Consider the following 18,463-nt stretch of genomic DNA (forward strand, 5'->3'; position numbering starts at 1 on the left):
AATTCAAAATTTTTAAGTAAGTTCACCGTTCCAACAATGAACTAGTTCATAGTTCTTTTTTTCCATATGTTGCTGCGAGCTATTATTTTTCAAAATCATTGCCACAGCCCATATAGAACCACAGACCGCAATTATTTTATCAGTTTTAACACTGTAACTAAGGATTTTTCCCATCCTCACCAACCTTGTCATAAAACTTGTTTAATGATCATACGACGCCTCCTTGCTGCTTTGTCACCTTCATGCTGCTTTTTGTTTTGATGACGCATGCAGCGGTGTGACACTGGTGGCTGGTGTTGCCAGATTGGGCGTTTTTGCTGCTACATATTAAGGCCTGTTTACGGTGTTTTTAGCCAGGTTTTCGCCTGGATGGCTCTATAGAAATCTGGCACCCTACTGAAGAAAGTTAAACTGAGAGAGTGTGCCGTTCACAGACACCAGAATAAATGAGTCCACAGTAACGTTCATCAGGCAGTAATACAGTACGTTTAGTTCACGTTCGCCCAAATATGAACAAGTTCATGAACTATCGTTCAATGAACACATTCAGGCACAACACTGAAAACAACTAACACCTGCCTGGCAACGTCACAGTGATGACACGACTCCAGGCTGTGAGTGCTCCCAGCCTAGAAATAATCTCCCTGCAAAGCCCCAACTTGTTTTTATACTTCGGTTTTTGCACTGATTGAACAAACGAGATACATGTTAATTAGTGCACTTTGCCATTGTTGGTAGGCAGATTTCTTTGTACTTTTTGGCAAGAGCCAGGGTAGCTGTTTCTCCATGCTTCCAGTCTTTATGTTAAGTTAAGTTAATTGGCTGCTGGCTTTGGAGTGCAGACATGAGAATGACTTCAATTTTTTCATCTAGCTCTCGGCAAGGAAGTGAATAAGTGTATTTCCCAAAATGTTCCTTAAAGAGATGCCTGAAACAGTTAAAACACCTTTTCTCCTGAAGCCATAATTAGGTGACAGACATTCCTTTACTAAGATGCTGTAGGACTCAGATGGTGACCCCTGGTTGGACAAAAAAAAAAAAAAAAAACGTTTTTTTTTTCTTGGGATCTTGCTTTCATACAAGAAAGGGGGCTTTTTGGCAAAGTTGGATTTTAAATATGCAATATACAGGTAATGACACGTGTAACATGTTATCACTCACGTGAAAAGGTTAATGTGACGTAAATGCAACTCATTTCTCTCTCTTTTCTCAGGAGCAAACTGTGAGACCGAGATTGACGAATGCGACTCCAGCCCCTGTCAGCACAATGCCACATGCTCTGACTTGCTAGGACACTATGAATGCCAATGTCCTACAGGTATGTTGGGCTATGGCCAGAGCGAGATCTCTGCAATAACATTTTAGTGGTAGCTGTATTAGCTGTTGTAGCAGGCAGTACTGCTGAGCTTTTTAACTCTTATGCAGCAAATGTGGCCTAAGATCCTCAGCCAGGGCCCCTCTGGCCATCTCAGTGTATACTGAAAACCAAAGGTGATTAGCCTTTGCCGGCGGGGTCCCTCGACTGTGACACATCCTGCCTGAGGAAGTAAAGCTAGGGAAGTCAGCATGATTTAATTCATCACACAAATCATATTTCTGTACTGAAAATATTCTTCTATTCTTGGCTTATTTTTTCATTTATTTAATAGATTCCAAATTTGTTTTTTTTTTCTTTTCCAATATGCTTACATAAAGCTATCAAATGGCTTTTTTAATGAAAGTACAAGTGGCTGGTCCTCTGATCACAACATGCTCCATCTTGCAGTATAGAGGCAGCAAGGCGCAGCCAGGGTCACACTGTTCACAGTATCAGTTCACAGCCTTAGCCTGTGATTGACAGCTGAGAAAAATCACTAAGCTCATTGCCAGAGCTCAATAATATAACCAAATTGTGCAAATATATTAATGAGAGTTTCATGATATTATATTATGAAACTGCCATTAATTTTCCTGTAATTGCTTATTGTGCCTGACGGGCTGAGCCTGAATTTACATTCACTGAACGTAAACTGATGGACCACCCGTGGGAGCTTCATGATGTTGGCAGGGCTAGTGTGTCTGGCAAATGCTGCTCTTGCCCGATTTACTGGAACATTTTACTGCACAGACAGACCAAAGACACTGTGGGCAGATCATCTTTGTAGCCAGGTGATGTTTTTCCTCACAAGAATTTGTTATATTTAGCTGCTTTTTCCCAGCGAATGTTTTGGGCTCTTTCGGGGAAATGTAACATTGATGGGTATTGTGTTTGTTCACGGTTGCTTAATTAAGCATTGAAGGACAATACCAGTGTTAATGACACGTGGGTCAGAGAGTCCGTCCATCTCATCATTTGCTGAAGCAAGGCACATTAGTGTCACTATTTAAGGTGACATTCAGATGTGCCATTGTATTTTCGTCAGCTGATGAATTATGTCAGCCCTTGAAGTGTCTATGTGCAACTCACTATAGGTTAAAAAATTTTGAATGATAGCCTGAAGTGTTCATCCATCCATTTCCTATAAAGCTCGTCCTGTTCAGAGTTGTGGGGGAGCTGGAGACTCTGCCAGCATGCACTGGATGAGACGTGGGGCAAACCCTGGACAGGTTGCTCGTCGGTCTCAGGTCTAACACACACACAGAAAAACAAAGTCATACCTACAGGGAATTTAGAGTTTCCAGTTCACTTAGCTGGCATGTCTTTGAACTGAGGGAGAAAACTGGAGGAAGCCTTTGCAGACACAAGGAGAACTTGCAAACTCTTTAAAAGGCCAGCAGGCTTGAGCCAAGGACTTTCTAATAATAATTAACAATGTAAGAATAGCACAGAAACCTTATGTCAAAAATGCTGGTAATGAAAAAGCTGAGATTACAGCCTCTGACTTCAAATCTTTTAAGCTCATTTCTATTTCAGTAACAAATAGGGATTTAGCAGGTTGGGAAAAGCATTTCAGAATGATGGATCTCTTTATGTCAGCTGTGTTGGTGATGATAATGGTGATCCTTATGTTCATTGTTTGATCAGTGATTTACAAAAAAAAAAAAAAAAGCAGATGTCAGTATTTTAATGCTCATTTTCACACCACATCTGATGGGACTGCTTTTTGAGTCAGCGTCTGTGTGGAAATCTTGCTGTGACGTTAGAGGAATGAGGGGGTGGGCTGATGGCTATGTCACTGGGGTTATCGAGAGGGAGCCTCCCGTCACATATGTCAAGTTGAATTAGACCCATGACACCCCAGCAGGCTCAACGGTGATCACGGCCGCCCCCGTTACACCTGCTCAGAGCACCGATCAGGACCAACATGCATGTTTCACAAATTTACCGAGGATGCCCTCTGATTATTAAATCAACTGTCAGCCTAAATTGTATATTTTAGACCGATGCTAAAAAGAGCTCATGTTAGACTATTATACAGCGAGTACTGTGTTGTTTGACCACTGACACTGATATTTGCTGTATCTCCTATCTTAAACACGAGAAAGATATCCATCGTTTGCACACAAGCTGGTGCCTTTTCTTTTCAGCCAGAGCCATCAGTTGCTCTTTCAGCTGCCTCTGAAGCTGCCTTTGCAGCCTGCCATAATCCCTGATCATGAATCCCTAACTCCCTGAGTAAACTGGTACTAGATGTGGCCACAGATCCATGGTAACGAAATTCCACAGGGCGTACCCTGGCTTTCCAGTCTTGCTACTAAATCTCATCTGTTATCTCAGCAAACCTAAGCCTCTTCCGCTCATATGCGTCATCTGCTTCATCTTCCCATGGTGAAGTGACTCCTACAATCTAAGAAAATGGTCTGTTGAGTGCTGGACCACAGTACAAAAGTCTTGAGACATGGGTGGAATTATAAGTTGACTGCGTTCTTCCTGCAAGCCCTACCTACCACTGCATTTATTATATTGTACCAACTCAATAATACATGTTTCCTCAACAACAATCTATGTGTAAAGCTGATCTAGTGCACAGTTCTCACTTTCCTAAAGCTTAGAGCATTAATTCATTTGAGCTCATGGTATATTAAACTATTGGTTATGCCAAACACCAATCATCTCTGGGGAGAAATCAGATATTTCCAAACCTAGAAGGTTTCTCCTTTTGGGACGAGTGTCTGCTGTGATGCTAAGCAACCATTTTTTGTTGTCCACATATCTGATAATAGTTACAGATGAGTATTAAAATTAAAATAGCACAAAGGGATTAGGTGAACAAACAGGGGAACAAGAAGAAGCACGTTATGAAACTGCATATTCAAACTTAAAAATGAAACTGTCCTACTCCTCAAAAAACCCTTAACTGTATTAAATCTTTTCTATCAGGTTTTCTGGGAAAGAATTGTGAAGTTGACATAGACGCTTGCACTCTACCCAACAATACATGTCCGCCAGAGACTCAGTGTTTGGATCTCTCAGATGGCCTTAAGTATATGTGCCGTGTACCCTGCCCGCAAAACCTTCAAGTGAGTAACAACTATTTAAAAGTTGGTTTGTCCTCATCTGCTGCTCTGTATCCCTCTTAAGTCTGATACATGTTTAAAGAGCTTCTTATCTTCTGTTTGTGTCTCTTCAGGCTATTTCTATGCATTCTCTGTCACAATAGCGGGCAACCTTAACAAGCAACTGAATGAGGAAGTTTTTTGTACATTTCCACACGCTGTTTCATCTTTTTTGAACACAGAACTCACATAGAACTCACCAGAACAATCACACTGATATCTAATGGAGCTGATGGTACATTATGAATGCATTTCAGGGTGACCCTGCAGAAGTCTGTTCTGGCTTAAAACACTTCAACTTTCCTATGTTAAGTAATAATGTAGGAATATTCACAGTTATTTACAGTGACCGGGAAAAGATCTGCAAACTGTCACCACCACCTGAATTATAACACTGAAGACTTAAGTGAGAAACTATCAAATATTAATGCAGTATCTTATTCATAAAATGTGGGATAATCCTTTGTTATACACAGGGATAAAAATAAGCATAAGTCCCACAGGAAGATTGACGGCAAATGCGATAATCCATAAACACAGCAATCAGCTGGTGCTGAAGCTCTGGAGTATGTTGGTTTAACCGAGAAGAAAGCTGTATTAAATTCTTGACTAATGAGGGAATTTGCTGCATTCTTGTGACTTTTATTGATACATTTGAAACATAAAAGAACCAATAAATGTCATTAAATAACAGATTCTGGCTCATTAACCAACTCTACACACAAAAACACCTGGTTAGTGACTATATAGTTGAAGTGTATTCACAGTATTCACAGGCAGTCTGCTGCATATTTAAAGTCATTGAAGCACATTTTATGTCCTTTATTTAGTTTAAATGTGCTTACACATCTTGCAGATTTTCAGGCAGTCATGTTGCAAGAAGACAAAGCTGGAACTGTGTGATTGTTTGTCAGTGTTTTGCTCTTGGCGTGCACAATGAGAACATATTTACAGCACTGAAAAGGCCGCAGCCACCTGACACAGATGAGTGCCGCTGAAGATTTGCCTGAATGTCTGTGTTTTTGAATGCACAGCTTTCTTTGCACGTAGATGAATCCATCCTCTGCATTTAGAAAAGCAAGCAAACCTGACCAGAGGATCTACTTCAGATGACAGATGGAGATGATCACTCACTGTGGAGAAAGGCTTGTGTTGGCCGCCTGACAGAAATGCCATGATGTCTGCATTATACACCGTTCCACAAGCCAGCGCTTCCCTTGCCCCTTTGTTTCCCCTCTACTATATATACACATGTACCAGCTAGCAGGCGTATCTGTTTTATTACACTGAACACTTGGGAGGTTTAGCCCGCAATGACCATTGATCTTGTCTTGTAAGACATGATGTAGATGCTACATGGAATACTGAGTGAACCCAGTCTAAAGCATGAATCAGTATTCATGAGTGTGTCATGTGGCTGTAATGAAGCTCATTCTCAGGCAGCCAGGAGCAAGAAATGATAAGGGGTTGAATTGTAAAGTGATGGTTATATTTCTGCCCAGAAAGGGCTCAGTCCAGTCTAACATATTATAATACAAGATGAAGCGATTTCATTTTTACACATGAAGCGGCGTGACTCTTATCTCATGACATATGTATCTAACAGCTCTCACTTCTATCCACAGCCATGTGCCAATGGAGGACGATGTGTGCTGAATGATGCCAGTAGCTACACCTGCATCTGCAAACCTGGTTGGTCTGGTCAGAACTGCCGTATAAATGTCAATGATTGTGTTCGACATTGGTGTCAGAATGGAGCAACTTGTGTGGATGAGATTGATGGTTACAGGTGAGTGTTCAAATCTTGATTGTCTTCGGGCCATCCAGGCACCAGAATGTCAATGATTGTAAAAGCTGTGACATTTGCTGTTCTCTTCCTTCAGGGTTGAAGGAATTCCTCTTACTCTATACAGTATTAAGAAATTCTCTTTGATCTATTGTTAGCTGCCTTTGTCCCAGAGGATACACAGGCATCTACTGTGAAGAGGACATTGATTACTGTGTTGGCCATCTCTGCTCTGAACATGGTGTTTGCCTGGACCAGCAGCACAACTTCACCTGCCGTTGCATGCTTGGATTTGAAGGGGTGCTCTGTGAACTGGAAACAAATGAGTGCAACAGCTTCCCTTGTGCAAGTGGAGCTACCTGTGTGGACCTAATCAGTGATTATCGCTGCTACTGTCCCCCAGGATTTGAGGGTATGAGACCATCTGATACGAATGTGAGCCTATTTACAGCCATTAGTATAGCCAGCCACAGGAACACTGGGTTTTAGAGCAGGATTTAGTGCTCAAATGTTTAGATACTGGAGACAGAAATATGCAGCATTCACTCGGAAAGTGCAAGATTATTGAACATTAGATGCAGTTTTCATACTGAATTTTGTTATGTGTCAGTGGTCTGGTAAAATATGCAGGTTGAATTACATATGATTTGCTTAGCTGGGAAATTGGAATCACTATATGTTGAAATGATTGAAATTCAGACATACGAACAGAAAAAATGCTAATGCTCTTTGATAATATTGGGAACTTGATCTTCTTGTGTAAATCATTATGCATTATGCATTAACCAGATTTATAGTGACATAAAAATCGGGTCCATTTCATTGCAATAATGAATGTAGTAATAAAGATAATTTGCTTGTATGACTGAATAATTATTTAGAACTTAACCACAGGCAAAAGCTTGTAGCTTGGAGGTATGCATTCATTTAACACTGTTAATGAACGCACCAGTTTTTGATATTCACACAACATCTGTGCCATGTTTACCAGATGTCTTTAAGGCTAAATTGACTCAGTTAAACTTTCTTATGTTTAAACTTGCAGAGTAAATATTGTAAAAATGTTTATATTATATATAACCATGCCAAAATGCAAATAAACCAGTTATATTTGGGGTTAGATGATGTACCTTCAAAACAGTCTGTCTGTTTTTTAGACATTTGGCCTATTGTGGACTGTTAACATTACCAATCTTGGCCATGTGTGATGAAATTGTCTAAACTGAACAGTGCAGAAATGTCTAAGCAGTTGAATTCATTAATATTGGCATAATGATGTGGCTCAGTATCACAGAGTGTGTAGTATAAAGCGTGTCCTGTACAGTACACTTAGACTGGAGGTACACTCAGCGGCTGCCTTAATTATGTGAGTATCTTACAGTACATGATTAACAGAGCATTTGCCAGTGTGTGGGGTCATGATGGCAAAAGTACAGTTACCTTTGGTGTAGACAACAGTGCAGATAGAGGAGCAGTGCCTGAGGATGTCAGGCTGTTAGCTCTCTATGAGCTCTCCAGCTCATAGAGAACTCAGAGGTCTGAAATACCGCCACAGGCCAGACACAGAGGAGCTTTAAATTTGTCAGTAAAATCTTAAATCAATCCCATATCTAACTCTTGCCTAGAGGATACTGAAATTGAGGTTACACTATTTGTGCATACATACAAGCTGCAACACGCTGAACACATAATGATTCAATCACATTTTGAGCCAGTAGAGATTGAGGTAATCAGCTGCCTCATGAAATAAAATCCTGTCTTCAATAAACCAGGTGCTGCTCATTGTTTAGAAAATAAACAGGAATTTGTACTGCATCTGCTCTGAATATTGTTGTGGTTAGAATCACTATTCCTGTATTAGAGCTGTAATTATTAAATGTCCACAGTGACGGTAAAATGTATTGGTTAAAGCATATTTTAAACTGTGTTCCATGTGACGTTAAACAGAGTTGATTTGTTTCTCTGTCTTTATCCTGCAGGAAGGACCTGCTCTGAGAATGTAAATGATTGCTGGTCGCAGCCTTGTCTAAATGGAGGCTCGTGTATGGATCTGATAAATGACTACATTTGTCATTGTCCTCTTGGTAAGTACCAAGTACTTGGTACATGTTTACAAAAATATCATGCTATTCATTTTCTGTATACTGTGCCTTGGGATTCTACAAACTTGTTTGTTTATTTGGATCATTTTTCAGTTTTTGTTCAAGATGTGCATCCAAAGATAGCAAAGTCTGGAATTATCAGTTACCCCAGTCTTTTGAAAGTTTGCATGCAGGCTAGAAACCAGTGGAAATAAGCACCTAAAAGGCTCCACACAAGCTAATAGAAGTCTCTATTATGGGTTACAGTTTGAAAAAAAAAAGATTAGTTTTTCACCTTTTATGTTTTGGAGTCCAGGTTAAAATCGACTTCAGTCGACCTGCAAGTTTTCTTTGCATATCAACATGACTCCCCTAATTAGACTGAGGTTCAGTTTCCAGCACTTCTGCTGTGACGCTGTGTTTTATACCTTTCGATATTCCAAATATTTTATAAGACATGTTCCAGAAAGCATCCTTAATCAGTCCATAATAGAGGGTGGTGCTGCATTCCTCAGTGTGCTGCTGATTTTACGACGCCCTAATAAAATACTTAATCACTCCTTGATTGCACGAGTCAGAATGCTGCCGCCAGCCCACTTGGCATTACAAGTCCAATGTCACATTCGACGGTAAACAGCCACAATCCACAGAACAGGATTACAGACAAATATTTGAAAAATAAAATCTACAAAGCATAGGTGTTGACAGGACACAAAATACATTCTGGCTGTGTCTGTTTTGGTAAATTATTTTCTTAATATATTCCACAAAGGCAGAAGAGCTGCACGGGTCATGCTTGATGTTTTGTTTTTGTGTTCCTCTGAAAGTCAACCCTCATGCTTAGGATGGTTAAATTTGATGTAATGACACAATGTCAGCACTGTTTTGTTGTCATTGTACATCTTATTTTGGTTCTCTGTGCATGTCCCTCAGCCAAATAGGCCTCTATTCTTCTGCGTGATCAATCAACACAAATGTAGGTGAAGTCATTTAAACATGCACTGCACTGACTCACAGTACAGTACAGCACATGTTACATGGTGTATTTTTATGACATTACGGATGCAGTAAATGCATCACTGTAAATAATCTGCTCTCATTGTTTTTCTGCCTTTTGCTCAAATTAGATTTGGGCCAAAACAGAACACCAATGTGTCTATAAAGCTTCCATTACTGTTTTGATTCCATTGACAGATTTATGGACAGGTGTTTTTGATCACTTTATCTTTTCAGAAATTCAATTAGATAAATGGCCTGTTAGGTTCGCTTGCTTCTCCCTACAAAAGCAAAGAGAGAATCAGAAAAGACTATCACTATTTTCCAATCCTGCGCTCAGACCCATTTTTGCCACCATTTCCTGTTTTTAGCTATAGTACAGTACTGCACTTTTGTCATTGTAGCCTTTTTTTTATTATTATTATTTTGACGAAATGATGCAAGAAGTACACCAGAAAGCTCTCCTGTATACCAGCCAAGTTTGCGCAGTCCTCCAATGTTTAATCTGCATCTGGATCTGCATCAAAACACACATCATGATTGGCAATCATGCTAATTAACTGATGGCAGCCATGGATTTTTGGAGAATGCCCAAATCCTGTCATGACTGAGTCACTCATGACCATGAAGTACTATTTAAATTCATAATGTTGCTGTCGTGCCACTATTTCTTTCTAGGTGACTTGCAATGCGCATGTCTTAATCTAATCTGAATTTGGGTACTGCAAAAGACATTCAGCAAGTTCGACTTTTTATTTGAGCATACATCTACAAGAAGTTTCAAACCAACACCAGGAAAATGGTTTGGTGTCACACTATGATGTGACTTTTTCAATAATCTTTGTACCAAATTTAGTAGAGACTGGTCACACGTAGAAGGAATGGTCAGACAAACATTTAATCCAGAAAAAAATTTGACAGTAGGAGTGAAAACCAATCACTCTTTCCTCAATGTACCTGACTTCACACCAAATTTCATTGAATTCTGTGTTGTATTTATCCGGCTAACACACACATCCCAACAAAGAAAGCCCAAAACCTTTTGGTGCGGATGCAGTTTTCATAATCGTATATAACAGTTACTCATTTTATTTATTTATTCGGTGATTTCTATCCAAGAACATGATTTTCAGTTTTTCAGCTCAGTGAAGCAATCAGAACATTGTTGATGAGAGGTGATTAAATTTGCTGATGAACACAGTTCTCTGAGCCAAGGAATAGTTATGATCCATGGTTGTTATCATTAACCACTGAACATCAGTACGTGAGGACTTCAGTGTATTCCACAATTCATTACAGTATGTCTTATTAATGGTGTGCATTTTGAGATAAAATGAAAAACAGTTTTACTTTGCGCCTTTCTTTCTGCAGCAGAGTTGGGCTGAGCCACTGGTAGTTGTCTGAAGAGGGAGTCCCATTTGGAGATGGTGACACTGTAAATGTGACATTCCTTCATGCAACATTAACCTCAGAGTGAATTGCACGCACAATTGGTTATTAAACACTTCTGAAACACTCTGTTGGAGGCAATAGCTGTCCATTAACTAGTCAAGGCAATACATAATATGATGAGAAAAGGGTAGTTGGAAGGTCATCAAACATCTAGATAGATGTGCTGAAGTAAAGTCTGCTGCTTTGAATGCAGGTTACAATGTAAAGAAAGTGCAGACTGAAGTGTACTGAAGTCTTGATAAAAGGCATTAGGAAGTGATGTTAGAAATATTTCACTGAGTGAGACCTACTTTGCAGACAGCGACTGCACACAGATTAAAGTGATGGAGATATGGGTAAATTCTTCCTGTTTAGAGGCTTCTGGTTTAAAGAGGTTTTTGGTTAGCTTGAGTTTGAATTTGGAACATTTTGCACTTAAAAGCCCAAATATTCCACTAGACTCCCTAAAGCCTTTGTGAAAGTAACAATTAAATGTAAATTAAATGTAAAAGATCTTCATGTTTTTCCCTATAACCCCGATTCCCAAGAAATTAGGACGCCGTATAAAACATCAATAAAAACAGAATGAAATCATTTTCAAACAAACTCACCATGTAGTAGAATCATGTTCTTAAAGTGATGAACCTCACTCCATCCTTGCTTGTGAACGACTGAGTCTTTCCAGGATGTCCCTTTCATACCCAGTCATGATACTATCACCTGTTACCAAGGAACCCGTTTACCTGTGGAATGATCCAAACAGGTGTTTTTGGAGCTTTCCACTACTTTCCCAGTCTTTAGTTGCGCCCAACTTGAAACGTGTTGCTTGTATCAAATTCAGAATAAGCATTTATGCAAAAATCAATGAAGCTGATGAGGCAAAACATGAAGTATATTGTCTTTGTGCTGTTTTCAATTGATTATATGTCAAAAAGATTTAGCTTTTTGGACTTTTTTGGAAGCAGTGTTTTACATGACTTTATAGGCACAGGTTGGACAGTGTGATGTCAGCGAAAAACACAGTAATCTATTTCAGGACTCTCCCTTTAAGTCATCTTTATTTGTGCAAACACGTAATGAGTATCAGTCACACCATCTGTCTGTGCTTTATTTACAACAATAGATATTGACATGGGTATCTATCAGTGACATGCAGACATGCATTTGGTGGGGCAGATAAATGTGATATAGATCAGTTTGGTGTGGTGGGTCTCTGTCAATTATTCACTCAATTAGCATACTGCATAGCAGGTAGATTGCAAGGGGAAGAATCAATACCCCCATTAATCCGCTAAAGAAAAGGTGTCTTTGCCCAATAAAACATACATAAATAAATGTTGCACAATGTTTGTTACTGTTTTCTGAATTCAGCCCTTATTTCTTATTTTCCAGGGTTTAGCTGCACTTCCATTCTCCATTTCATTCACTCCCTTCTCATTTTTCACTACAGGGTTCAAGGGGAAAGATTGCTCTGTGGATATTGACCTCTGCTCATTTGGGATATGTAGCAAACACACATTAATATGTGCTGAGACCAAGGGTGGACAGAATGTCTCATGCATATGTGAAAGAGGTGAGCAAGCCTTGAACAGGTGTTATATTTGTCATGTGGGTGTATTAATAGGTGGAAAATGAGCACATGGTGACACTGAGAACATTTTCTGTTGCTTACTGACCAAGTTCTCTGTACTAAAAGGAGTATGTTGCTGTATGGTAAATACTGCAGCTTCAGCTAATGTTAAGCTGTCTGTAGATCAAGAAGCGTGTCCACTTTTTTGTTTCATCAGATCAAGACTGCACGACGAGTCCTTCTCATGTGTCCCAAAACTGGTGCAGAGAGTTTTCACATCTTGTCCAAGGAGGGTTGAATCAAGGGCAGCTGGACTGGGATATAGAAACTTGAAAACATTTCTCCTCTCCTCCAGGGGGCTTTTCAGGTTTCTGCAAACAAGTCCAGTTGCCCTTGATTCAACCCTCCTTGGATAACCATGACCTGGATGACTGAGGATCTTCACAGGTGTTTTTACACCTTCATAATCATCTGATAATCATGTGCTTATGCTCATTTACACAGATTAAATTGAAAATTCCTACAAAAAAACTGAATTTTGTGTGTGTGTGTCAGTCAAGTCCCTCTGATCCCCTCCACGAGGATGACAGTTTTATCACAGCCGGAGCTGCCAGCAGTGACAGGGATAACACTGGAGCAAGTGGAAGAGGCTTGACCTATTAGATACTCTGAAGCTTGCCAGAGGTAACCAGACTTCAGAGTCTTGAAAGTCGAGGATATATAGCAAGTGACAGAGTGCCAGTATAGCACTGTGTGCACATGCACAGGAAGTCATGCAGCTCATTCCTGGATACAGTTAACAGTATTTGAAATAAAAACATTTTTCCTGCCAAGCCAATCATAATTCAGTCGACAGGACTCCACACCAGCTCCGCTATCTCTTTTCAAATGAATGGCTATTACATAGAAGTTCATGTAACCCAATCAATAACCGTAACTCCATTACTCCTGTTGCACTTATGCTCGGCAGATGTCAAAGTGAAGGATTGTGAGTGATTTCTTATGTAAATGAAAGCAACCTGCAGTGAGCTGCTCTACCCAGATCGCTTCTCAAGGGCAAACTGCGAGATGCTGTCTTGTCTTAATGTTTCAGGTTTGCGGCCTCGGCTTCCAAAAAAAATGTTATTCATACCCTCCTGCACTTCACTGTGTACCCCACGCTGTCAACCTTTTGACCTAATGTTTAGCACACACACCAGATCGTAGCCTTGATTGAGAACGTTGGATGAACTGAAAATGGTGGATTTTGCATGCATGATTTCTGCGTATTTCATATTTATCAAGTGCAATGAAAAAATGGGAAATACAGTCCTGGCTTGATTTGAAGGTCGCTGCAGAAGATCTTCACAGATTCTTTTAGTAATTCAAGTGTTTGAAGATCAGATTTCACTGGGCAATAATTGTTTTTACAGCCAATAAACAGTTTCCGACAGCAGCATTACTTGTTTTACATTAGCATCTATTTCGAAGGAACAACTTTGCAGAGCAAGACTTATTTTTGCCAAAAAATTATGTGAGCTCTAAAAGCTGTTGTTTAAAAGCCCACTTGGCATGAGGCAGTTTTTGTTATACAGTAGGTTTTCGCAATGCAGCACTTGTTTTTGTTTGGTTGTTGCTCTTGTTTCTGTGTAATGCTACAGTATTATTTTGGAGGAAAACTGCTTATTCTGACTGTTCTTTTTATATTCATTTTTGCACATCCCTAGCTGTGAAGTGCATCTCCAGATGCATCCATTATGCTCCGTTTAGTCCTCAGCTGACTCTGTGAAACATTTACATTGTACACAATGATAGAACAAATGCTCTTTGGTAGATCAGTGTCAGGTTGACCCACAAATAGCCTGTGTAGCACCAGCAATAATGTCCCTTAAACACTGACATGTTTCATATCTCTTTAATGGCCTGTGTGTCCGTGTGCATTTACACATGTGCACTGATGCATGGTATTTGTTTCATGTGGTTCCCTTTGTGTATAGATTGACTTTGATCTTAAAAATCACTGGATTTGGCTTGTTTAATGTAATAAATCAGAAGGGCAATGACTGGCTCTTATTAAACATGATTAAATGATCCAGTGAACTGAGTCTGCATGTGCCCAGCAAGCTCTTTGAATCAATACAGCCTTTGAAAACCAGCTTTTGTTTGCGATAACAAAGTCATGCTGATCCTAATTGGCTGAGGAATGAAAGTGGGCAAAAGAATTCCAATAACAGTGTTTTTATATATATATGCTGCAGGGTTTGGAGGGTTATTCTGTGAAGTAAATCTCAACGAATGTGAGTCAAAGCCATGCCAGAACGGTGGTAGCTGTGTGGACGGCATTGACCGGTATCAGTGTTTCTGCTCAGAGGGTAAGTTGCAATGCAGTTAGATCCCCCAATAGTAGAGCTGATACGATTATGTGGCTAATTCAGACCTTTGTTGGTTTTTAAGCGTGCAGCCGACCAGTTTCAGCGCTGGAGTTATGACTGTGGCTCAAATGAAAAAGGCATTTCCAGGCTGGACTGGAACCTTTTCCCCAATGAATTAAAGAAGTAAAGAAGGAGGAAAAGGGACAGTTGTTTGGAATATAGTAATATCTTGCCTCTTGGACCTAATGAGAGACAATGGACTATTTTCTAATCATTTCAATAAGTTGGAATTTTTCCTTAAACCAAATTTATCAACTCAACAGGTCATTTAGCTGATTAGCACACTTTGAGCCAAAGAGCAGGAGCTAATCAGCGTCAATGACACAGTTTCTCATGTTTCCTGGCTGACAGAAAAATCAACAAATATTTGCTTTAAATTTCTCCCAAAATCACTCCATCATAAACTGTCACTCGCATCAGTGCAGAAAGAGGGAATGAATCTCAGCTATTTTTCCAATAATTTCTTGGTCCAGTTGACATCTTACCTGTGAGACGTACCTCTGATTAAACCTTGATTGCTGGTGAAGCCTGTTATGCATTTTTAATGAAGTCAGGATAATTGTCAAATTTTATGACATGGAGAGAGGTGGAAATTGGTTCCATGGTCAGTTTGAGAAATGATGAGAATTTGACCTGCACCGATGGTGCTGATAGCCAAGCATTAGTCATGGGCCTCCTGTAGCTGCAGTGTGTGACAGTGCTAATGATAGTCATTTTGTAGCGTGACCATGCGGTGGAATATATTTATGGGGGACTAAAATGTCAGAAATTGGCGGCGCTCACTTTTACTTTGTGACTTTAACCTTTTATTCTCAAAATATCAAATGTGCTGATTTAACTCTCCATACAAAAAAATGTTAATCCAGCATTCACACACAATACGACAAAGTCTAATTTATCCCCTCACTTTCAGACTGTGATGCAGTCTGGTCTTCGTATTATGTACTTGTTTACTTGTGACAAGTTTGCGGTGAAAAGTCAAGCAAAATTTCACAACAGTAATAAATTGCTTTTCGGTGCAACTTGATAGTAATTAGTATCTTTTCAACTCTGGTATTTTACTGACATTCACGAGCCATCTCTGATGAGATTTTTCTTTCTCTCTTTTTGCCAGGGTTTGGGGGGTTGAACTGTGAAATCAACTATGATGAATGTGTCCATGGATACTGCGCCAATAATTCCACATGTATTGACCTGGTTGCAGACTATGAGTGCATCTGTCCTTCGGGCTTTGCTGGTGAGTTATCTGTGTCATCATTTTCATAGTTTAGGTTTTAATGAAAATAGTGCAGATTGATGACTCTTCAGCAGTGATAACCATCAGAGTGCTCCCACTGTCTAATCTAAGAGCTCATTCACCAATCTCAGACAGACTGCAGCTGATGGGCTATAAAGATATCTTTGTTTCTCCTCCCGTGCCAACTGAATATAGAACAATGTAGAATTTAAGATAATTTATTGTTTAAAAAAATCTAAAGAGGGTGCTGTCTATCTTTCATTGAAGCCAGCACAGGAACATTTACAGTAATACTGATTCAAGCTGACAAAATGCTAAAATGTACATTACTAGCACAGAGTTTTGTACATACTTGTACTGTAACACTATAGGCCTGCGGAAAATAGACTAAATAAAGTATCTGTGGCTTTGGCTGTGGGAAGAAACTGAAATACACTCAAAGTACAAAGATATGGCAGTTACGCTAAAGTATCACCCCTACTGACTCCATTACTGAACACACACTTACCTCACATCATGCTGCTTCACCACGTTCATGGTTGTCACTCTCTGCAGTCACACACTTTCGTTTGAGATGTGTCATTATGTTGGTGATTTTTTTTTGTTGTTGGTGGTGTTTATCTTTATTGCGCTTAATTAGCAAACTTTATTTACCTTTTAGGTAAGAATTGCTCCGTGTCTGTCTCTCCATGTGCATCAGATGTCGAGTTCTGCAAAAATGGAGGAACCTGCACTCACAGCTTAGCTGGGGAAATACTCTGTATTTGCCCTCCAGGTATTGAACAGGCGCATTTATACAGTAGAGTTGTTCATAGATTTGTTCAGCTCGCTCTTTGTTTTGATGTATGGATCAAACTCGCTGCTTGATCTTTAATCATTTCTGCAGTAATTTCATCTAGAAATGTAAACGTGATAATGTGCTCAGCACAAAATAGTACTAAGCAATATAATCATTATAACCAGTGTGTCATGTGCTCTTCTTGCCTTAGTCTACATGAATCATTCATTCAGCCCTTTGTTCACATGAAAACATATTAGTGTTGATTACTGTGGTATCACCAAAACAGCTTTTACCTACTGTAAGTGAATGCCATTAGCGAGCACATGTACAAATCCACAAATTGGTTACAATTGGTGAAAAAAAGCCACACACACCACAGTTTTTTTCCCTTCTGTGGGTTGTACTGTTGCAGAAATCCCTCCTTGGTTTTAGTGCTTCAGGCTCTAGCTGGATAAAATATGTAAATCAGCAGTGAGGAAAAATACTGGCGATGACGGCATTACGTGAAATCACAATCTACGGTGTGTGCCAGACGTGGGAAGGCAGGGGGATACTGTACACAGCACAGCACATCAATCACTTCTTTGATCCCACCTCTTACAGGATTCCATGGCAATGACTGCTCCTCATCTGTGAACCAATGTGTGTCAAATCCTTGCGACCCTGAAGGGACGCTCCACTGTGAAGAGTTGGCAAATACTTATAGATGTGTGTGTCAACATGGGTACACGGGGCTGCACTGCAAAACACCTATAAACCACTGTGCTGATGGTCTGTGTCAGCACGGCTCAGCGTGTGTGGATCTATCGGGGGGGTTCAAGTGTGATTGTTTACCAGGTAGGTTTCACCATCCAGCAGGGGCTTGTTTCAAATGGAGGCAGTTCCTCGAATGAAGCATGCACATAGCAGACACACTCCCGGTTTGATGCTTTCCCTTGTTCAGCTTCCTTCTCTGTGGGAGTCTAATCTCTTTGGCCTTAAGCAACAACACGCAACAGCCTTATGAAATGTGCAAGTCAGGGCTCAGTTCATCAGGTTGTGAGCTGACTTCAAAGCAGTGATGATGCTTGGAATACCTGTTTGCCCACTTAGGACCCAAACGTCTCCTCTTGCTGTTTTATCAAAGGAAAAGTTTGCAATCAGTGGAATATACCGTCATTATATAACGTTTTACTCAGAGTGTGGCAGATGCCACCTAATATTTCTAAGGTAATATTTAGATTGTATCAGTTAAAAAAAGGAAATTAACTTTACTTTTATTGCATTGCAGTAATTCACACTCAATTTTATGAATCAGCTGGTATCACACCTCAATACTTTAGTCATTAATTAATGAAATGTAATTGGACATGTTGTACATTAGACAGAAATTGGAGACAGGAAGAACATCAAACCGTTATTATTTGGCTCTGTAATTAGAATTCTTAAGGACTAATCATATGATCATTACTAGAGATCTTTACTCTGCAGTGTTCGTATAAACAGCCAGCAGTCATAACTCCTCTGAAATGGAGACATCCCACTGAACATCTTCTCTGTCTGCAGGTTTAACAGGCCAGTTTTGTGAGATAAACATTGATGACTGTGAAGAAAAGCCATGTGGAGTCCTGAGCATTTGTAAAGATGCTCTCAGTGGCTACAGTTGCTTCTGTGCACCTGGATTTATCGGTAAGTGAGTATTCTTTGTGAGTTAA

The 18,463-nt window shown here is 39.8% G+C and overlaps 1 protein-coding gene across 1 annotated transcript in view; it reads left to right on the plus strand.

The window, feature by feature from the left end:
• The window catches only part of eys (eyes shut homolog), a 142,898-nt gene that overhangs the window by 17,128 nt on the left and 107,307 nt on the right, over positions 1 to 18,463 (plus strand). The window contains exons 7-17 of the mRNA XM_070977284.1: positions 1,214 to 1,318; positions 4,301 to 4,440; positions 6,102 to 6,265; positions 6,421 to 6,674; positions 8,242 to 8,346; positions 12,221 to 12,343; positions 14,578 to 14,691; positions 15,866 to 15,988; positions 16,650 to 16,763; positions 17,373 to 17,606; positions 18,315 to 18,437. Of these exons, the coding sequence (XP_070833385.1) occupies positions 1,214 to 1,318; positions 4,301 to 4,440; positions 6,102 to 6,265; positions 6,421 to 6,674; positions 8,242 to 8,346; positions 12,221 to 12,343; positions 14,578 to 14,691; positions 15,866 to 15,988; positions 16,650 to 16,763; positions 17,373 to 17,606; positions 18,315 to 18,437 (1,599 nt within the window). The remainder of the gene's footprint in view (positions 1 to 1,213; positions 1,319 to 4,300; positions 4,441 to 6,101; positions 6,266 to 6,420; positions 6,675 to 8,241; positions 8,347 to 12,220; positions 12,344 to 14,577; positions 14,692 to 15,865; positions 15,989 to 16,649; positions 16,764 to 17,372; positions 17,607 to 18,314; positions 18,438 to 18,463) is intronic.

This window comes from Chaetodon trifascialis, chromosome 13, assembly GCF_039877785.1.
Source record: "Chaetodon trifascialis isolate fChaTrf1 chromosome 13, fChaTrf1.hap1, whole genome shotgun sequence".
In the NCBI taxonomy this organism is placed as follows: Eukaryota; Metazoa; Chordata; class Actinopteri; order Chaetodontiformes; family Chaetodontidae; genus Chaetodon; species Chaetodon trifascialis.